The sequence below is a fragment of the Anoplophora glabripennis genome, unplaced genomic scaffold (genome assembly GCF_000390285.2).
Source record: "Anoplophora glabripennis isolate ALB-LARVAE unplaced genomic scaffold, Agla_2.0 scaffold52, whole genome shotgun sequence".
Lineage (NCBI taxonomy): Eukaryota > Metazoa > Arthropoda > Insecta > Coleoptera > Cerambycidae > Anoplophora > Anoplophora glabripennis.
Genome location: NW_019416264.1, coordinates 1,109,735 through 1,133,066, shown reverse-complemented (window position 1 = coordinate 1,133,066; position 23,332 = coordinate 1,109,735). Strand labels below are relative to the sequence as shown.

The 23,332-nt window shown below is 33.1% G+C and overlaps 1 protein-coding gene across 8 annotated transcripts in view; it reads right to left on the bottom strand.

The window, feature by feature from the left end:
• Nucleotides 1–2,154: 2,154 nt before the first annotated feature.
• LOC108903388 (tensin-1) overlaps nt 2,155–23,332 on the bottom strand; it is a 627,358-nt gene continuing 606,180 nt past the window's right edge. For 5 of the 8 annotated variants that reach the window (XM_018705546.2, XM_018705553.2, XM_018705549.2 and 2 more), the window contains 7 exons: nt 12,285–12,633; nt 11,449–11,760; nt 8,413–8,606; nt 7,898–7,960; nt 6,519–6,829; nt 5,829–6,459; nt 2,155–3,266 (listed from right to left, as the gene is read on the bottom strand). In XM_018705546.2, the coding sequence (XP_018561062.1) occupies nt 3,107–3,266; nt 5,829–6,459; nt 6,519–6,829; nt 7,898–7,960; nt 8,413–8,606; nt 11,449–11,760; nt 12,285–12,633 (2,020 nt within the window). In that variant the 3' untranslated portion in view covers nt 2,155–3,106. The remainder of the gene's footprint in view (nt 3,267–5,828; nt 6,460–6,518; nt 6,830–7,897; nt 7,961–8,412; nt 8,607–11,448; nt 11,761–12,284; nt 12,634–23,332) is intronic. The other 3 variants (XM_018705548.2, XM_018705555.2, XM_018705547.2) reach the window with 3 other exon arrangements.

The following is a 23,332-nucleotide window of genomic DNA, read 5'->3' as shown; positions in this document are numbered from 1 at the left end:
AATTATAAACAAAATATAAATTCTATGATTTATGTACTGTACGCCAAACTGCATTTTTCTCATCTTCATTTAATATTAATTTCTTCTTTGCACCCCCTTTTTTAGGTTTCTTAACGTCTCCTTCAATTTTCTTCTCTCTTAAAATTTTGAAAACAGATAATTCGCTTACTCCAGTATATCTAGAACACATTTCCACCAAACCAGTCTTCAGTTTCATGGGATGATCCTTTTCTAAAGGGTTATAGACATTTAATATTATCGTTTTTTCTCTGTAACTTAATATAGATTTTTTTGTACCCACAGCAGTACATCCGGCTCGCGAACATCCAGGCACCGCCTCCATTTATCCATATAACGACAACAGAGCAATAATAATACAAAAAACTTCACTTCACTAGCACAGAAAATATAATAGCATTCACGATTTACAAACAACAGCCCGAAACACACACACAGCACACAAATAAAACACTAAAAACACTTTTGTTACGGAGCACAAGAATTATGATTTCACTCACAAATTCTCAAATAATAGCGCGAAACACACATATAGCCCAAAAGAAATATAATTGCACTTATAACAGTTATAACCTCACAAATATCGCGAGCGAGAAACACGCAGCACCAGTACAACCGAAACGAAACTGACCACGCCAGGCCGGCACGCGCGCCGCCGCAAAAAACACAAGACGCAAGTCATATGAGGGATAATGAAGGGAGTAATAAATGTATTGTTGTCCTGCCGTCCAATGTGCGAAGGAGATGCCTTTAATTTTCATTTTGTCCTTCATAAATATATAACTGTTAATCCATAATGCATAAAGAAATTATTCAATTTCCAAAACCCCCTATAAAATGTGTTGCACTGATTCCTTTGACAGGCAATGATTTATTACTTTGCATCGAATACGATCGTACTATAGTAACACCACGTTATTTTATCTTTATTTTTGGATATTTTGCCATTTGTGAAAAAATTTCTAAATTAGTGAAATCAGTCTGGGGTTATTTTTTATGAAAATAGTTTTGTCAAAACAAAAAATCTCACACTGAAAAAGCAGACAAATATAGAATACAAAAAACTTAACACAAATAAACTGTCAAAGGTAACTAAAACAGAAAGACAGAATAAGGTCAGAAGACGAAAAAAGAGGGATTTTCGAAACGTTAACATCTTAAAATGCGGGATAAAGTTTTCTATTTTGTTTATTAAAATTTAAATCATCAGCGCACCTGACGACGCGTTGCCGTACTAAATCTTTCACAAATAATGTTCTCTGCGTCTGTGATATTTGGTTTCATTTTAATTTTCCATTTCAACCGATGTGTGTGGTGGCGGGTATCAATTAACAGTTCAAAATGTTTACTGAAAAATATTGTGTTTTTGATATTCAGTTTTGTTTTTAAGTTTTTAGAAAAGTTTCGTGGCGTATATTTCCATTAAAACTGACACATTTTGGTTAACCTGAATATAAACTGTATTATGTAGAAGTGTTATTCATTTTTTTTTTAAATTTTTCTGTGGTAAGGAAAAAATAATTACGAGATAAAAATTTATTCTAAATTTAGTTTAATTTTGTTACAGGGAAAAGTTTACTTACTGGTGAGCCTTTTGCAGAAACCTACGAGTTCAAGGTAAGTAAAAAAAGTTAAAAATTACTTATGTATGTTTTTTCAATTGTTGCACTTATAAAATTAACAAGAACAATGGCAGACAGTTTCACTTTCACAGTTGTCTGGATAAAATTGCAGGAATTGTAAGAGAATAGAAATAAATAGAATAGGTTTAAAATGTAATTTTAATAAGTTAAACCTCTATATAGGCGTAAATTATATCTGTGATTCTGATTTTGCTGCTTCAGACTGTATTTAGTGAAAAAACGAATCCTATAGTAGGTAAGTATATAGAGCTATTTAAAGCACAAAATAGCATTAGGTGTAACAAATTACTTGACTGAACAATTTTCCGGCTGGTTATTTACAACACACATTAGATTAGCTTCGATGTTTTGGGGGACTATGTTGTTCTCTGTAAATCAAGCCAAAAAAATATTACTGTCAATGTGTTTATTTGTTGTTTTATCATTACTATTAAATAGGTAATAATTTATTGAGCTTCCGTGGTTTTAAATAATGGACAATTCAGGGGGAAATAAAATGACAACTTTTAATTAGTATTTATATTTTAATATATCCTCTCTAAATACACCATTGTTATATATCTATTATAGATAACAGTATATATAGGTATTTGATATAATTATACAGGTTTGATTGTTTGACACTTCATGTGTTAAAATTATTTTTGTACTATTAATGAAACTGAAAGTTTTACATAGGTATTATAATGAATATATTAAATTCTATTAAACTATAACAATGTATTTGTTAATGTAAGCTTTAATGTATCAGAGATTCATTATAGAAAATAATAGCGCTGAAAATAAATTTGCACAATATACTTTTATACTAAATTTACTTATTACCCTGGCTTCGAGTTACGTTTACGATGTTAAATGACTTTGTTAGTGTATGGAATATGAAAAAACTATGTATGAATAAAAATGAAAAAATATATAGTATATGTCAAAGTAAAAGTAAAATAATAGATACTCCACCGATACCTTGGCAAAAAACTAATTGTATTGGCTTACCACAATGATTTTTGTTAATTTTTCATAACAAAAACACTAACAAGGTCCAGTAGAATTCTTCTTGAAAACGATAAAAAAAAAATCGTGAACAATGCTAATATTCAAAATATTTAAAGCACTTCACCTTCAAACAAAATGTGGTTTCAAAGTAAAATAATAAAAATAGACAGGCACACTTAGTGTTACTTAAATATATTTACATTATTTTGTGAAATACAATAGTACTCCAAAAAAAATAAAAATAGAATTTCTTAAAACCTAAACTTCATTAAATAATAAGTGGACTAGTTAATTATAATTTTGTGACTTCGGAATAAACTTTTTTGAACATATTTTAACTTTTATACATTAATTTTATTAAGTATTTTTTAAATACTGGCAGATAAATTTTGATATAAATTAAATTGTGATGTGATAATTTTCATCCTCCTTTAAAGATTAGTAGCTAATTTTTATACAATGTTGGGCTTGATACCGCTAGATGAAAGCACTTTATTTAGGAAATTAACAATTGCTGTGGCGGGTTGTTCAGGTTCTAGCTCGGCAAACAGATGGCACTGATTGTCCGGGTTATTTACATTCGGCTTCCTTGCTACGAATCCAAATATTCGACTGAAAAAATAATGGATATTATTGCTCTGCTCACCGACTTTAAAAATGTAAGTATTAAAGTTGGTTCATGTTAATTAAACTTGCAATTTTTATGCTAAAGATGGAGGACACAAATTGTAGAAAATAAAGTCTTTAGATTGACTAAGTACCACAATCCATTGTTCTAGTTTTTCCGAAATGGCCGTTTGACATATAATTTGTACTATTTATATAAAAAAGATGTATCAAAATGTTGCAGAATTTTAGATCAAAATATTGGGTTATTCTTTAAAATATGAGAAAATTAATTAATGACAAAAATTAATTGAAAATTCAAACTTATGTTTCAAAGTTGGCAATAGTAGTTGTGCTCCAAAACAGCAGTTGATTGTGGTGTAACAAGTTCCTTACTGCCACACAGATGGCACAAGATGTATCAATAACGTTTCTCTTTCCTAAACAGTTTCTAATTAAACCAATGAATCTGTTGGTAAGACATTAGTCCATCAAAGACTTATTTTCGTTTTTCTGATGCATCGATGGAGGGGAATCACCTGTTGCCTAAATGACACCGTTATTATAACAAAAATACCTCATTTATCATTTGTCATTTAGTATTAAGTAGTTCTTTTCAAGAATGGTTTACACCAATTTGTTAGATGGACTAGAAAATATGAATAATTTTTTGTGCTTTTGTGCTTCATTTTGGTTTTATAAATGTGAACATAGATTCCATTGAATTCTGGCATTTAACAGTAAAAACTATCTCTGACATAATCAGTTCATTTGGTTGTAATGAGAAACTTTTGGGTACTTTATTAGTATTCAGGTAATTTACCGGAAAAGTTTAAATAATTTCAAGTTTTTCAGGGATACTGCTGATTTGTGAGAGAACTAAAAGATAATTAGTGAACATGAAAATAAACAATTATAATAGATGTTTTACATTGACAATTTAATCGTGAATAAATTCACCAAGTTCTTCATAAATATTTCACGAATGTATTCATAAAGGGTTTGGTTTTACACTGCGAGAGACTTTGTGAATTTCTTTGACACATAAATCAGTTCTACCAACAAATCAAAGAATCAAATAAATTTCAAATTTAATTAAAATGTCTTACATTTCCACATGTACGTAATGATACAACAGCAGCTTACTGTTTTGACACTGTTTATAAATATTAGTTTTTATGAGCAACAGATCATTAAAAAAATACAAAACTACTACAACGCCACACAATTATTTACATATGCCAACAACATAACCTCATTACTGATCTGAGGCTGAAGATTTGTTGGGTTGGTACTTCTGAACTTGAATGAATAAATTCATAAAGTTGTTTGATGAATAAATTGATGAAGTTATTTGACAGCTGATTTGGTGCATTACACTTGTCCAATTTCTTCACGAAGTGACTTCATGAATTAATTCATGAATAAATTGCTAATGTAAAACAGCTATAAGACATATAGGACAATAGGGTCCATTTAATTGTTGACATTGCTTATATTTTTAAAGAAAAGTTAGGCCGTTCGCGGTTAGGGGGCAGTGTGGTCAATGCTCTTGAAACCAAGATGTGCTTCAAAAAGAAGTAATTTGTCATATCTGAGGGGTCAATCGCAATGCCCCTGAAGCGTCGACCCTTTTATTTGGATAGCATAGCTTATAAAATCAACGATACAGAATGACAACGAAGAATTTAGTTTGGTAGAAATTCCTTCAAATATTTGTGCTAATATAAATAATAGAATTTCATATGGATGTTATTTTTACAATTTGGCAAATAGTATTTAAGGAAGTTTGTCTGATTTGGAATTTACAATATTTAATATAAGCTTATTAATATGAAGAAAATCCTCAAAAAAATTATGACTATAGTTTGGATACCTAAGAGACGACATATAAAAAAAATTATTTTTCACGATTTAGTACGAAGTGAGAATTCAGATTTTTGTGGTTTTTCCACTTAGAATGCGCAACAATTGACGAACAGCTTCCACAGCACTGGTATAAATAGGAAACCGATATCGAAGGAACCGTGTGACAGCTCGTAGAAATTGATTAGGTTAGGTTAAGTTAGGTTAGGAATAGGTACTTGTAAGACACCTTAATTTATAATAATTCTCATTCAAACTGCTGTCGTTAACTAACTTAACCTCCATATGCGTAATAGCGGCAACGCCGCGGTTCTCGACGAAGCCTATTATTTGAAATTCACAGGTGTGAAATATGATGTATATTTCAAGCTTAGGCATCCAAACAAACAGAATGATCGAGCGCAAATGAGCGAACGCTGAGCCAAGCACGCCAGCCAAGTACAACGATGCCAAATCTAAAGACTTATTACTACTTTAGTCACTAGCGAATCTACAGAAACTCTCGTTAGACTTTAGACGTATCCCCGTACCGGATAAACCTCCTTAATATATTATTAATATTTTTTTATGAATGTAGGGTAGAACTAATTATGACATTAATTTGTCTGATAGGCTTTTAAGATTTGGGTTTTTTTACTGACTCAACTGGGTATGTATGATTTCCATATTTAAATTAAATCAACAAAATAAATTCTTACTCACTTTGAACTCTTCGCGGATCCCGTATCTTCAACGTTAACGAGCCATCGGTGTTCATCGGGGTCTAACCCACAGTGTGATATGGTATTGATAGGGTAATGTCTCCTGAAGAACAACTTCCTCTTATTGTCTGTCAGTGTGACTCCTTGGTCGCTTACTTTAAAATGCACGGTAGCAGTTTTCACTGCGTCTTGATTCATCTGGAAAAGATTCATCACCGCTTTCTTGATAGCCTGCGGTCCTGTTAGTGATTCCATGTCCACAGTCGTAAGGTACATAACATTACACGCTGCACCTTGAGTGTACAGTGATGGCGTATTCTGTTCGGTGTATCTAAGGTCACCTTCCGGTAATATTAATCGACACGGTAGTGCCATCTGGGTGATCGAATGCTGATATATCAGAGCGGATAAAGAGCTAAAAACCGGTTCGTTCTGGCAACCTTTTAGTCTCACCCCTTTGGAGGTAGGTTCGATTAAGAAGTGACGAATTAGTTCATCGCTGCTGTGTGACTTGTTTTGAACACTCGAAGGCACCGTGGCAACCCTCAAGGCCAATCCAAAAGCCCCAGGGAATGAATTGGAGTCTCTTACCACGAAAGTGCCTGGTAGCTGGTCTCTTAGCATATTTATAGCTGCAAATAAAATTCCAGTTAAGTTTATTATTATTAATTTTTACTGTTGTTATCGTCACCTTGTTCTCTAGAAATAGTAGGCTTGTACCAAAACTTGGAAGTGTCCCTGACAAACTTAACGTGAGCTGCCGCAACTTCATGAGGTAACTCATTGGCCGAATTAACGGAACTTCGCCTAGAATTTCCGTAGTACACTGTCGGCGAAGACGATCCATTGTAAGAGGGGCTCTTTGGGCTGTGCTGATAGTTTTCTGTGGAGTCTCTAAATCCCGAAGTCGGTGTCGCAGATATACTCCTATGGGTTATAGTATGTGTGTATTCGGAGCCTGAACCGTTTGTCAAATCTGTTGGTGAAGTGGGTCGGTCCTTTCTGGAATGTGAAACGAAAAAATAGAGATTGGGTACAGCAGTAGATTCCTTATAACGCAGTGTTCATATATGAAACAAGTGCAACTTTGTACAGACATTGATTTATATGCAATACGAGTATAATTTCAGTGTTCAGCCAAAGTATTAGTTCATTCTTATGCTTTAGGTACTTATATGATAATTAGAGAGTCCTTGTTTATTCAGAGTGACTAGAATCCAATGGGTGTTTATACTTTTTTGTCCATGAAATTCGTAAGTGATAAAATGCGATGAATCACACACATTATTTAAGAAATAATAATCTTTTTACTTGTTATGGTAAGCAAAATCTCAAATTGAAGCTTGAATTTCAATCATCCTGAATCTTAATGTAATGTTGAATAGATTTTTCATGCAAAAATCTTTATTTTGGTTCAACTGTGATTGTAGTCAAGTTTTTTAAACTAAATATTTTTGATATAACATTTTAAATATACTTAGTTAATACTTGGTTAAATTCACATTATCATGCAAAAAATGAGACGTTCCGTTACATTCCTCAAGTGAAACATTATGAATCGTTTTTAAATTTCGTAAAATATTTTTTTTACTGTTATTAGTAGCTTGCATTTTACAAAATTAATTTCCTTTCTTATAGGTGAAATAAAAATAAAGTTAAAACAACTGTATATTTACACATTATTTATCTATTACTTTTAATTAATTTATTTTTTACTTTTGAAACTTTAATATTTATTGTAGTTATTAGTACCTATAGCTAAAAAAAATATGTAAAATAGTAATAGTGAGTTCTAAATATAATTTATACTCTAAAAACAAAGTTTGTTACAATTCTATAGATTTTGGTTCACTTTAGTATATAATTTTCGATAACAATGTAACTTTCAATGAATGCTTATTTTACATATATTTTAAAGTTGAACCAAATCTTAAACCCAAACGGAACATAGAAGACAGAAGTGGTGATATTTACAGACACAATTGTGATGATATAAACTCTCAGCACATAAACAAACGATATCAACATGCTAATGAATTTGACGGGCCAACATATACGAAATTACGTTACCTCTCGGGAGAAAGCGACCACTTCATTGTATTTTTAGTAACTGATGATGGATAACTCAATCGGCTACAAATTATAATGCAATTTAGTGCGATATAGTAGAAGCGCAGATGGATGTTAAAGACATCGTGGAACAACTTGAGGAGATGAGTGAATTTTTAATGATCTGGCAAAATTTATGAGGTTAAATAAACAATAAAAATTTTCTAAAAGTGAAAGTTTCCCATTTTGAGGAAAATAGAAGGTTAATATTAAGATTTAAGTGTGTTATACTAAATTTTGATGATTTTATTTTTGAGTTATTAAAAAAGTTGTGATACAATAATGCGAGGAAACCAGGAAAAGTGACGAAACTGTATTTTAAACATTTTTGTTTAGTTTTCGGTTAAAACTCTCAGAGTATTTTGTATTTGTATTTGTATTTTTTATTAAGTAAGTGTGAGTATCTACTTGGACATCTCAATAGTTTTTGGAAAATCTCCCCAAGTTGTCATTTCTTTTAAGACTAATCGACTTACCGCTGGGTTGTAGGACTTTTTGGTGGTAATCGTTCGGAGGGTAAATCGAACTGCACTGTGGGTGTCGAGGCATTGGTATATGGGGTTCGGGCGTGCACTGGGAAGGCGGGAGTTTGTGGCCTTGGTGAAGAGTTGTGCGATGGACTGGAGTCGACATCCTGGGAACGCCAAGACTGAATCGAGTCCTCTCGATACTTTAGAACAAAGAAATACAAAATTGGGTTTAATATTTTTTTGCATAGAATGAAACACAATTAGATTTAGATATGCTTTCTGTGAAATGCACTGTAGATTTTGGAAAAGAATATTAAACTAAATCGTTAATGACGGCAATTTACTGTTTAGTTAAAATATTTATTGTATTTACTCTGTTGTATATATTGTAAATACTTTAATTGTGTATATTTTGCATATAATTAATTACAATTATGAACTAACTTAATAACGGCTTGCGTCGATTTCACAATTTGCAGAAATGTATACACTGTAATCAGTGTGCTGATATCATTGATCTAACTAGATTGCATAAATGAATAATAATTTAGTTACTATTAAAATTGATCTAACTGTGCCCGATCATGCTGAGAAGCAAGAACAAAATATATGGATGGAAATATAATTAGTAGTATCCTTGTTGTGACAGTGAAATAGTAATGAAATTATATATTTTTCTTTAAAGGTGAACAATTAGAAAGCAGTGACAAAAAACTGTTATTTCAGCCTAGAGCATGCAATAAAATAGAATTTTTAAGTTTCAGGAATTACTAAATGGCCAAATATAAGACTGTTCTTCAATCTAATAAAAAAAAATCATTTACAGGCTGTTTTTTTTTTAAATGGCATTGTCCCTGTAACTTACGTTTTAATCAATATGATTGATATAAAATTTGTCATCTAGAGGTAAAAACACATGATTAGAGCAATTGTATTTTTGTAAAACTGCATTGCAGTATAATAAACAATCTATTTTAATGGATATTTTATCTAGAGTACATATTTCAGTGATAATACAGGGTGTTAATGAACTTATGTCAAAAATTTAAAGGCTTGAAAAAGGAGCAAAAACTGAGTTAACTGATGTCACAAACTTGTATCAGAAATTTAAGATCATAGAGAAAAAAGCTAATTAAGAATGTGTTCAAAACTGTTTTGGAACTGCTGAAATACATGTATTTTATCACAGCGAGTACTTACAAAAAATTCTGTAACACTTTTTACGAGTTTGTAGGTTTCTTATGAAACCGGACTATATTCGAAAGTCAGTTTGTAATACATTGTTGTAGCGATTGCTGTGCTGTTTTTTGAGAGTACAATTAATAGCCGTATTTCCAAGTTTTCTTTTGAAAATGACGCATTTATTTAACTATCGCGAATATTAATGATATGCTCATAATTTATGGCGAAGCAAACGAAAATGCCCACAGAGCTTGTTAAGTATACCTTGCAAGATATTCTAAACGCACCGCGAACATTTGTTGCTGTAGTGCAAATACTTTTGGATACGGGTGAAGTACAACAGTACACCAGAAATATCGCACGGCAAGTAAATATTTCGCATCCTGTTGTGTGGCGGACATTATGAGAAGCTCAGTTGTACCCATTTTATATTCAACGTGTCCAAGCGCTTACTCCTGAGGATTTTCCAATACGTCGAGGTTTTTGCGAATGGTTGCTTCAGGAACATGCAATAAATCCTCAATTTACTGCGCAAATACTTGTTACAGATGAAGCATGTTTCAGTCGAAATGATGTACGTAACGTATCGAAAATCCATACGAAATACGTCCTGGTGCCTTTCAGCAACAGTTTTCAGTGAACATGTGAGCCGGTATCGTTAATGACATTTTAATAGGACCTTTTGAAATGCCTAGAAGCTTAGTATGTGCTTCATATCTAGATTTTTTTTTAAATCGTTTGCCGAAGTTATTAGAAGACGTACCATTAAATGTTCGGCAAAATATGTAGTTACTGCATGATGGAGTTACTGCATCGCTCACTTTTTTCAGAGAGTGCGAGACTTTCTAAACATTACTTTTTTCGATCGCTGAATAGGCCGCGTCAGCCTAGTTAGATGGCCCCTCCGGTCCCCGGACCTCACCCCTTTAGACTTCTTTTTGTGGGGATATGTGAAAAGTGTTGTGTATTCCACGGAAGTTCGTGATATCGACCAACTGTGACATCTTATTGCCGAAGCTTATAATACGATTCGAGAGGACGTGGCAATGTTGTAACGTGTGCGAGCCAATTGGATAAGTCGCGCTGAACCTTGTGTGCAAGCAAATGGTGGGTACATCGAAGATCTTCTATGAAAATTAGTTCTCAAAAGGTGACTCCTTGTAATGTTGAGGTAAGTCAGATTTTAAAATTACATTTTACTCTACACAAATCCGTGTATTTACCTCATCTTGAGATAACGGACATGTAGCAAAACTATTTTACATAAGTTCATTAACACCCTGTATATTCACAAGAGTAGCACAATGCATTAGGCAAAAAGTAAAAACTTCTTTATCAAGCAAATATGTGGAATAAGCTTACAATTCACTCCTTTGAATACATCTTTACTAATAAATATTAAATCACTATAAATGTAAAAAAATTCTTTATCCAAAAAAGTAGAAACATATAAGTTGCCTCATAAAAGAAAGAAAATTTCCTGTTATATCTCAAAAAGTATGCCATTAGAAAAAAACATGCTGTAAATTGATAATTTTTCATTTTGCACAAAAAATATATTGCATAGAAAACAAACTATTCTCTACATGTAGCCTGTGACAGTTTTTGTATGTATAAATTGGTGATTGGTGAAATAGTAATTTAAATTAAAATCTAAGTAAAAAAATGTTAAAGCATAGTATTTCATCTGTTTTTAACTCATGACTTACAACTTGTTTTTCTCTAGGAAAAGAGAATTTTGTTATCGATACCAGGTCATTTGTTTTATGTCCACTCTAATACATATTATAAATCTACACTAAATTTGATACAGATGGCCACATAAATAAAATAAAATAAAACGTAATGAGGTGTTAGTACCTGCCATGCAGATGTAGTGTTAGGGCTATTACTAGACTTATCAGAGCCACTGGATAAGTTAGCGATCAGATCATTGAGTGCGTCAATGCGGGTGCTGTCTGTTCGTGAGTCTGTAGGTGAACTATCGCTATTTTCAATACCCACCATGGTTTGGTTATAGCGGGAACTATTGGTTTTGTTATATTGCTCTTGCTGTTCGACCAGGGACAGCAGGCCGCTGTCCACCTGATCTTGGCTTCCTCTTGAGGGTGGCCTTATGATTTGGCCTAGGGGGTTAGCTGCCAATATGGATGCTGGAGATTGGTTGGAGTTCTGAAATGTTGTTTGGTTAGTTTGTTACATTTTAAAGTTTTTATAGCATTATTGTGACCCATATGAACTTATAAGAAGTTTTAGAAATGTTACAATTAGTGTAAAATGGGAAATGACTTCCTTATTTATGAAAAATGGATGAAATGGTAAAATCAAGTATTTTTTCTGGTTTTTCTTTATACAAAAGGTGTCCCACATAAGTTTCTTCCATAGCTCTGGTAATGTCAATACCGAAGAAAAATGTTTCAAATAAAAGTTGTAAGAAATCTGTATCTTCTCGTTTTAAAATAATTTCCGATTATAGACTGACCTAACTTTGTTTTTTCAAATACAACTACGATTTAGATCTATTAGGAAAAATGAGAATTGGGACAATTGTCTATAAAATTGAATATAATAACGGTAAAATATACAGAAACAAATTTGGTGTTACTTGAATTTTAAATACTTTTTTGGTATTACTGATATTACCAGAACCTTGGAAGAATCCGTCTTACAGCTTGTAAAAATATTAAAAAAATTACCTGCGCATATTTTTCATGAGCCCTTTTGACCGTCATGAAAGGTCTCTCAGTTTTTGTAGTAGAGTACGTCGACTTCAGCGTGCTGTAGCTGGAGGTGGATCCCGGTGTGTTGATATGCAGGGGTATGGTGTAGTCGTCGTCGTCGTCAGCGAAGGCTGTTGTGTCGCTGGTGTAGCCGTCCAAGCGGTGGCTGGCCGTCGGCCCCATGTGTCTGCTTTGGACGCTTCTTAGTTCCGAGAGCAGTCTCGTTTCGTGAGGTTGTCTCTCCTCTCTCAGTTGGTGTTCTCTCCGTTCTTTGAGTTTTTGTTGTTGACGCTGCAGCCATGTTAGGTTGCTTCCGGTTGTGTATCTGCAATTAAAAATAAATTGATATTAATTTCTGTGTAACTGACTACCGATATTTTATTCAAAGAAAATAGAGATAATGAATTTAATGATTCTCGAATAGGGGTGATAGTACGTGTTCCCCAGAATACTAATCTTTTTTTTTTCTATCCAAATAACCGAGCTTTTTGAATTACGCGCTAATTGAGACATTTGGTGATATGCGGTATTGTTACTTGAGTGAAACGTGTTTAAGTGTTAGTGAAGATTTTTTAAATGGGTCGACCATCTCCAATTTTCATGAAATTTTGCACAGATGTAGCCTTTGGTCCTAAACTAAACTGGGTAAAATATTAGACTCTAATATGCTTTTGTTCACAAGTTATAGGGCTCCAAATTCCCTCAACTTTGATTGCTTGTCTCTTCAGTTTGGATCAACGAACTGCTGGGAAAAGTATGTGAATTGGGAAGGGGAGTACTTTGAAGAAGACAAGGACCAATAATGTACCTATAAAATTAATAATAAAATTTAAAAAAATGAATTTCTATTATTTGCACACTTTTTCACAATGTTGTGTCTTATTAAGTTTAATTTTATAGTAAAATTAAATGGTATTTAGTGAGCCGTTTTGTGTAGTGTATACAGTTATTTATATCAGTGTGTTGTGATGATACGGTGTGTTTGTGTGTCTTCATTGATAAATTTCAGTGCGATATTATGAAAAAACATGTCTGCGAGTCAAGAAAGATGTGATTTGTCAACAATGCAGTCGTAGCTCCCAATTGAGTATGCACTCGCAGCTGGCGCGTGCGGTTGTTTCAGGTTACACTAGTTTGTCTAGCGGCGGGGTATGAAAATTATGAAAAAGAGTTTAAAAAATCAATTGTTAAGATGGAACTTGAGTAAATAAAATTATTGTACGTGTTTCAAAAGATAAACATCACATCACAACAGTTACGATTAACAGCAAGAATAATAAACAATATAAATAAGTTATACAGGGTGTTAAAAAAGAGTGTAAAATATTTAAGGAGGTAATAGTATGAACCAAAATAAGCAGAAAAGTCTCAATAAACATGGGTCCGCAAAGTAACGGTTGCGGAGATATGGAATGTTTTATGTTTTTTAGCCCCTTTTTTTATTTTGCAAAAACGTTGTGTATTTTCTTATAATAGTTGGTTGATGTTTAGTGAAATAAACAGTACGTATTTGACAGTTGTTCTCAGTGCACAAGTTTTCTTTCGCTATGGCTGGTTACTCTAACGCAGAATTAACAGACATGCATTTCATGTATGGTCGTGCTAATGGGAACGCCACCGAAGCGCGACGTCTTTATGTTGACGCTTATCCAAATCGCCAGATTCCTTCACAACGCATGTTTGGAAGAATTCACCAAAGATTGCGTGATACCGGTTCCTTGAGCAAACAGTGCCATTTATCCGGAAGACCAAGGTCGGTATCCACTCCTAGAGCAGAAGAAGAAATTCTAGCACTGGTAGAGCAGAATCCAGGTACGAGTGTGCGGAGAATATCAGCCGAGGTAGGAATTAGTGGTCCTCTTGTTTGGAGAATCCTTCACGAGCAACTGCTTTATCCATACCATGTGCAACGAGTACAGGCCTTAAATCCAATAAATGATCATCAAGCACGTTTGGTTTTTTGCCGCTGGTTTCTACGTCATGATGCTGAAGACCCTCGTTTTCTTGCAAACATTCTTTTTACTGATGAGGCCGGGTTCACAAGAAATGGAGTGTTTAATTTTCACAATACGCATATTTGGGCCGACGAAAATCCTCATGCTCTAATAGAATCTGGACATCAGGCACGTTTTTCATTAAACATTTGGATGGGTATTGTAGGTGACAGGTTTCTAGGTCCTGTTGTTTTACCAAACCGATTAACAGGCGCTGCTTACCTCAACTTTCTGCAGAACACACTGTATGAGTTTTTGGAAGACATTCCTTTGAATCAGAGGCAACAAATGTGGTTCCAGCATGATGGTGCTCCAGCTCATTTTTCCATGGCCGTTAGAGAGCATTTACACCAAACTTTTCCACATAGATGGGTAGGAAGGGCCGGACCTGTTTTATGGCCTCCAAGATCGCCTGATCTGAACCCTCTAGATTTCTTTGTTTGGGGATATTTGAAGACATTAGTGTATGGTACTCCTGTAAATAGCCTGGAAGAGCTGCAGCTACGGATTAATCAAAAGTGTCAAGAAATCCAAACCAAGGAGGGTGTTTTCGAAAGAGTTCGAATATCGTTGAGACGAAGATGTCGTGCCTGCTTGGAAATGGACGGAGGGCACTTTGAACATCTTCTGTAACTTTGTTTTTTGTTTGTTAAAAGCTTCCTTTGTCGGTTTATTCCTAATAAAATAAAATGTTTGAAAAACGAATAGTGGTCCATATCTCCGCAACCGTTACTTTGCGGACCCATGTTTATTAAGACTTTTCTGCTTATTTTGGTTCATACTATTACCTCCTGAAATATTTTACACTCTTTTTTTAGCACCCTGTATTTACCCTAAGGGTTGAAAGTGTCTACAGTTTACCAACTAAATCGTATTTGGGGCTTGGATTAGAATTATGACTACCTAAAGATATTGGACATTATTATTTTGCTTTTATTTATAAAAAATAATAACCTTGACTTTGTCTAATTTAATCTTTTGAACGTTTTCTAAATTAAAAATAATGAGCTGAGACAAGAGATCTAAATTAAGCACCATGATGTAAGACAATAGACTACACAGGTACCCACTTTAATTATTTTAACTGCATTAGAAACGCTCGATAAAACTAATTTCAATTAACCCTACCCTAATTGACTAAATTACGTAAGTCCAGACAATATTTCTGCCGTTTCTTGAACTGAACGGAGAGATTTATGAATTCTGTTAGCACATTTCAAGGCTGTCTCCTATGAAGGTGGTTTAAAATAGCCGCAGTGCCCACGGGTTAATTTGTTTGGATTTAAATTTTCCATTAGCCGATTCCTGTTTTACGGCTTTTTAAAGAATTTGCACGACTCGCTTTTATTTTTAATCCTAGCTTCGGCAGTATAATTGCGTAGAAATTTTAGGATATAATTTAAGAGTGCATAGCTTTGTTCATATGACATAATTTTATTATATAGCCTGGATGAATATAAATAAAATCCAGGAGTAGTCAAACACTTTATTGGTAATGACGACTGAATCAAAAACTCGATGGCCCAAAATTTGCATTATTATAATTTATAAGGGTTGAAATGAGTCTATTTTTTTTTGCAACTATAGAACAGACCGAAATAAATAAGTTTGCATCTGAGACAGAGTCCGCTCACAAATGCGCAATAGACACAATAAGGGAAACACTTAGATGTGTATCTGTAAATATACGTTCGAGTGGATAGGATATAATACTCAGGATAGTGTTATAGTTTCCAAAATGACTTCTCAATGAATTTTGTTTCTCAAGTGAAAAATAAGTTAACGGGGCAGAAGTGTTAGCAAATATGGTTAATTGTAAATCTCTTTTTAATTTAATACATATTTCTAATTTTCAAAAGCTTTAAATAAGGTTTTGGTAATATTGTAATCTGCATTAATCCGATCTTAGACAAAGCTCCAGATAGTCACTATTCCCAATCGCCGCGCGTAGGTACATCTTATTCCTTCTAACCGAATGCGTACTTTCTCAATCTCGGGCAACTCTGCCTGAGTAAGAAACGCAAACTTATTTGTGTTAATCTGTACTCTTAGGCATCAGTTTAAGAAGTATATTAATATTTGTTTTTCTTATTTTTATGAGTAAAATCGCTCCCAATATTAGAATGGAATTTTTGAACATCTTATATTTCATTGGAGTTGCCGAAGATTACGCTGTTCACTCGTAATTCACACCAGACATCTAAAATTAACAAGAGACAAAAACAAACTTATAAAAAAACTTTCTACTATAAAATGTAAATTAAATAATCATGGTTGTATGTACGAAAGAAGTTTTGGTGTAGTCAAGGGATGAAGACCTCAAATAAATAATACTCGTATATAATTTCTTTACATGCAAGTAGTATATTCGATTCAGATAAAAAAGATGTGTAAAAAAGTAAGAAGTCTCTAGCTCAAATCGTTTTAAAGTTAGGTATATGAAAAAAAAACGTGTTGTAGTACCACATTGAGAGTAATATGTCTAAGTAGGCGTTAACTTTTGAAAGTTACGAATTTAAGGTGGCCTGTTGAAATATGCAATTTAGGGATACCTTGTATATAGTCCTTGATACCAAATAGGTATTTCGTCCTGTTATCTTATGGCTTCAGCTAGATTGCTTATTTCAATATGATAATATAGAAGCTAAATAAACTAGAATCAGTGTTTAATTTTAGATCGTCTGAGATAAAGTAAATTTGCTTCTGGTGGTCTTTATTTTGATCTCGATCGCTATTACTGTTTAAACTTGCGAAAATAGATTAGATAAACAGATTAAATTAGATTAGATCTTTTTGGAAATGTTTCAATGATAAAAGAAAATCTTATAATTTACCTTCCAACATGCATTTTGGTGATCAAACTGGTGATAATAATGAACAAATTGTCAATCTCTTTGCAAACTTTTTTTCTACTGTGTATTCTAATCAGCAGGTTAATAATTATGTTCCTAAATATAGTCATAATTTTGATGTTAATATAAATCATTATTACATTGATGTCAAATTAATTATCGAACAAGTTATGAAAATTCCTAATAAATTTTTGTATGGACCTGACGATATACCAATTTTGAAGCAATGCATTTTTATTTTTACCTTGGCTAAACCGTTACACAGTATTTTCAATTCTGTTAAAAGAGAAAATGTGGAGAACTATAGAGCAGTTTGTTTGCAATCTGAAATACCAAAATTACTTGAATGCTTAATTATATCATGGGATTGCAAAAATGTAATCGTTGATCAGCAACATGGTTTCTCCCGAAATAAATATACATCTACTAATCTTGCTGTTTATAGTAATTATATTATCACGTCATTAGAAAATAAAGTTCAAGTCGACTCCATTTACACAGATTTCTCTAAAGTTTTTGATAGAGTCAATTATGGCATACTTATTGTAAAACAAAGTAATGGGTTTTACTGGGAATATTTTGCATTGGATTGATAGTTATCTAAAAGAAAGAGTTTGTTAAATATGGAGATTTCATTTCTTCTGCTATCAATGTTACCTCTGGGGTTCCTCAGGGCTCCCATATGGACCCAATTCTTTTTAATTTATCTGTAAATGACTGGCGAATAAAATAATGGATAGTTCATTTTTAATGTTTGCTGATTATTTGAAAGTATTTAGAATTCTTAAAGATTCATCGGAGGTTTTACTTCTTCAAAAAGGTTTGGATAATTTAGTCAATTGGTGTAACCTTAATGCCTTACATTCAAATTTAAAAAAATGTCTTAAGATAACATTTACGAGATCTCCTTCTCATTTGAGTTTTCATTATAAATTGAATAACAAGATATTAGAGGATGATACATAATCAAGTGAGGGACTATTGTTCTCATTTTTTATTGTAAAATATCCTAGATCAAGTTGAGTACATTTTTGTACTAGCCTTGTAGGTGGCAAATATCAATGTATTTCCTAACCGTTTCCTCCATAAGCATCAAATTCCAGATCAGAGTAAGATCTTCATTAATCTGGTGACAGTTCCCAGAAAATTAAGAAGTAAAATCTTATACACGCGTCTTATTGTACTATCGGAGATAGCGATCTGACGATAAATTCAAGTGGATCACTCTCGCAACGATTACGGTGTGTGCCGTTCTTGCATAAACAGCTGCGAGTAGAAAATTTATTGCATTCTCGGAGCGCCTGTCTGCCGTGTACATCATACGCTGCAACTGTTTGAGTTTTTCTCGCCCGATCGGGCTACTCGTCTTGCCAAAACCAGTAAGGTCTCGACTGGAGGAATGGTAAGGTGCCACCGAGTTCACCGACATGCCCAACATTTTACGAGTTTATTATAAAGAAGAGGTTTTAGAGGGCTATGTCTTGAGAGTGAAAGAAACTGCTGGTTTAATAGTAATCTGGTTTGTTAAAACGGAAGTAAGACTAGCTTTCTGTATTTCTTTACATGAACGTCGGTTATACTTTCTTGATTTTTCCTTTGGTATTATTTTGTTATTAACAGTCAGGATACCTGAAAGGTGTTTAAAAGTATGGGAAGTGCTTACGTTTTTTTGAAGATGTGTCTCCATTGCCTTTTCTGTACACCTTAAATGAAAGACTAGTGCATGATGCACGTTCTTAGAAGTGTTTTATTTTGTTCGATTTCCCTTTCAGTAGTTGACTACCAAGAGAGTCATGTTTTCAAAAGTCTAACTTCCAGACCGATTAACCTAAGGAATAGTTAGCGACGTTACAGTGAGTAACTATTGCAGTATAGTGACATTTCCGAAACAATAATAATGAACTTGTGGATCTTAATTTACGGGGAATGTCGTCAGAATGTACAAGCATCTCGGCTCTATGCGGAGCGCTATCCTGATAGACCTCATATCTCGAAGATTTTTTTTACAGGTGCGACGAACTCGACCAAATCGCATGTCACAATTGAGGAAGAAACAAAACAAATTTCTTGTGAGTTTACTGTATACTGCAGTAAGTCTGGAATATACGAAAATCACCTTTATCCATATTACATTGCAACCGGAAGATTGCCCTGACAGGGTATATTTTTTTGTGAGTACAAGGATTTAATACTCTTAAACATTGGATCAAAGGGAAGTTTTCTTCTTGTGCGATACTATAACTATAACATAAATTACAAAAATATTGTTTCAGTAATTTTTTCCAGTAACATTGAATACCTATTTAAAAGAAGTGTACCTAAACAGTAACATGAATATCCGGGAAAAGTAGACTCCATATTCTTAACAAATTGATTTAGACGATTTAATGAAAACACCTAGAAAGAAAATGTATTATTTTCGAATGTGATGGTATAAAGCGCGACCTGTGCAAAATTGGTCTTATATCCAAAGAATTTTATAGCTGCCCAGTTACTTGCCTTGAATTTTGAATTACGATGTCATTTTAGGATCCTTGCAACTTCGCATATGTATGTCCTCGACTTATTTTATGTCAGTGTCTGTTTCTTGATGGTACATAAAATTTTATTTACATTTTTATGAATAAAACCAAATATGATTCATGGTTTGTGTGGTTTAAAGTACATAAAGCTGTTATAAACAAGTCAATATAACTAAGGTTATTTTAATTAACTTGATGTTCACTCGTGTTATTTATATTTTTTGAAAACAATATTTTTAAAACATACAAATATGTGGTTATAAATAATATTTGAAAATAAAAATAAATCATGTTGGCTTTTCTAGGGATAGAGTCAGTAGATTAATTTGTTTCTTTCCATGTTTCAAGTTTCGAGAAATATATTGTTTTCTTCTTCAGGAAATTGTTCACCCAAGCAACATTGAATTTAGAAGTGCAAATTTGTAAAACCTTTAATAAGTTTTGATTGATTTTTATTAAAAAGTTCAATATTTCAATTTTTTATCTTAATCCTTACAAAATGTATTATTTATAAAACTTTTCCCCACATTTTATTCCTCCTCTAGTTATCAAGAAAGAAATAAATTAGGACTAAAATATATATTTTGATCAACAATAACACTTGTACAATTCTTAGAAACCTTTATTTACTACCATTGGCACTCCTCTGTCGCATTTTTTTTCTGGTTTAATAATGTGGCACTTCTAAGTATACCTGGTAGTTATTTGTCGGAAATTCTTAGACAACAAAACGCGTAGGTAAACTATAATATTTATTTTCATACATTGGGTCAATAAACATTTCCTGTTTAACATCTCAGAACCGTCGACTTAACAGATGTTTCCTAACATCGAAATAGTATTAATTTTGTAATGATTTTCAACATACGAACGTAATCGACAAATATCCGCTCTGTAAATAATCGGGTGAAGATAAATTAAAAATAGAATTTAAATAAATATAGAAAGATTGTTGGGTGTATTGTTTAACGATAGTGTATTGTTAACCACTTTGGTTGCAAAATGTATAATTTTTTCGATGTGGTGCACATATGTATCTGTTGCAATTTAAAGGATGTGGTGAATGAGACTAAATGTAGATTGCTAAATAAATTGAAAAATATGGGGGGCTGTTTGATTAAGTACAAAAAAATTCGCACATAAATTTAAATGTAGATTACTAGTTGAAAATAAATTGTCTTTGTTTTAAAAAGGCATATCGAAGACTTAACCGTTTTCGAAATACTGGGTATTGTAGTTGCACCGAGAAAAATATTTTTCAAATAAATTGATAGCTGGAGACTTCCTAGAGGTATATATGTCATTAGTAGGGATACGTAATTTTCGCAAAAAAACATCAAATTTTGCAAACACAAAAATCCAAAATCCAAAATTTCGCATTTATTCGCTAAGATCAAAAACAAATCTTCAAGTCAGCAACAGAATAATAAAATTGTAAAGTAAAAGAAATTTTCACTTTATAAAAAGTATTGGCGCAACATTTGTATACTTAATATTATATGTATCAGTCTTATGTGCTGTTAGTTGAAAGCCAACATTGCTGTCATTTCTACATTTTGTTCCAACCAACAGCCAGGTGCTTCTGACTGTGAAAACAATGTGCTGAAAAATTGCTCCGCATCAACACTATTTACAGGACTTCAAAAAACTTTAAACTGACGCTTTTTCAAAATGTAGATGAATGTATTTAGTTGTCCATGCTGCAGCTAAGAGTTATCGATGAAAGCGACTATATCCATCAATAAGCTCATCTTGCGGGATATTTAAAAAATAGGAATTTTGGAAAAACATACGAAGAAATCTTTCCTGAGCGACTGCGTGGCAATAGCTATAGAGCGGCAAAATAATGTACCCATGTGTTGGTAGGCCTCGTCCTTTTCATTAGATTTCATGGATTAATATATTCAAGATTTTACCAGAAGCGCATCGCTTCGCGTTTATTTCCATATTTTGCATTTATCCTAATTTTTTCCGTAATTTCGCATTTATTCGCACTTATTTCGTAAATACGAAAATTACGTTTCCCTAGTCATTAGTTATTTGAGTGTAATATATTACTAGTGTAGGTATGTAGGAAAATGACATACAGGATGTTTTTTTCTGAAATCCCCACCGTCTTCACTATCCATTAGTATTTTTTACGTACGCTTATTTTTTATCTTTTGTTAAATATAGATATCTGCTATGGACTTCGAGTAAACGAAATATTCAGATTTGATTGTACTAAATAAAGAATGTCGAAAAGTTAATTTTTACATTAATACGAGTCATTCTACTCATAAAAATCAGAAAAAAGTTTGTATAAACATAAACCTTAAAATGATTCCTACTATGTCTGTTTAGGAATTGTTACTAAGACCAGTTTTATTCTATATGCCGTTTTTTTTCTTAATTTTATCCCTAGAATACTTCTTCTAAATGAAAAATACGACATTTTCGAAAACCTATCAAAATGGTCCTATTAAAATTGAAGATTTATTCATTTTATTCGAAATCCATAACAGATATCATAATTTCACAATAAGATCCACTTCTTATTTGTGGAAGGGCGAAATGGGCGGTGACTATTAGACACCTTCACTATACCCATCCTTGTCTATCACATGGATTTCTATGGCTTACTTTATCGCACTCACGTAACTTCAGATAGCCCATCGGTACTTTCCTACCCTGTATATCGTATGATATTTATTAAATTAATTTTTACCTAACACCTTTTAATATTTGTAGCCATCGAGGATCTTTCACAATTTTTAAGATTTTGAAATTTAACTGTTTCAGATTGTTTTGCAGATGTTAACTAATGAAGTGCATGATTTATTAATGTATTTATTTGATTTGGCTTCTTTTTTCAATGTGCGATTGTTGGTTAGGCGAACATAGTTTCATAAAATAATTCTTGGCTGATCCTTCTGGCGCAAGACTTAATTTTTTTGTGCATGTTACCACAAGTCTAGCATTTTTGCAATATGTAGCAAGAATACATTCTCTGAAAGGACGAAACGAAAAAAGAGAAAATCATTAAAAGTATTCTTATACATGATTCTGATGGACCTATCTCATCGATTGTTGTTACTTAAGCAATAATGTCTTCGCATCCTTGATACATATTTAAGTCGCATTATTTTACGATTGAAACAATTGCCCGCCATATGTGGCCGTCGCAATTATGTAATCTATTTTTACGATAACTACACTCGATACGCCCTAATTGTCTTATAATTCTTATTTAATACCCGGTGACCCGGCGCAGCCGCCCCCGACTCCTTTTTAAATTGTTCGAAATTGCGATTCGCATCGCCCGGAATACCTTCCAATTACGTCGCCGATATATTCCTACCCAATTTCGACAATCTGGGACACCCACTCTAACGAGAAAATTACTGACCCTACCTACGAGGCCGGCCCACGATTCTATCAATTCTCGCCATCTCTTTATCGCTGGACCGTGGCTGGTTTCGGTATTCAATTGTCGACGTCATGTTGTGTTTGTTTTTCAAACGTCGCGTTTTCACATGGCTAATGTGATGCTTGCCTTAATAGGACGAGGCGACACGTGGATGGATTAATATGGTTCTTGGGATTGCCCCACATTAATATGTGTCTGACATTACGTTCTGCTCAAATTCGGAAGTCGATCGATTTTAACGAAATAT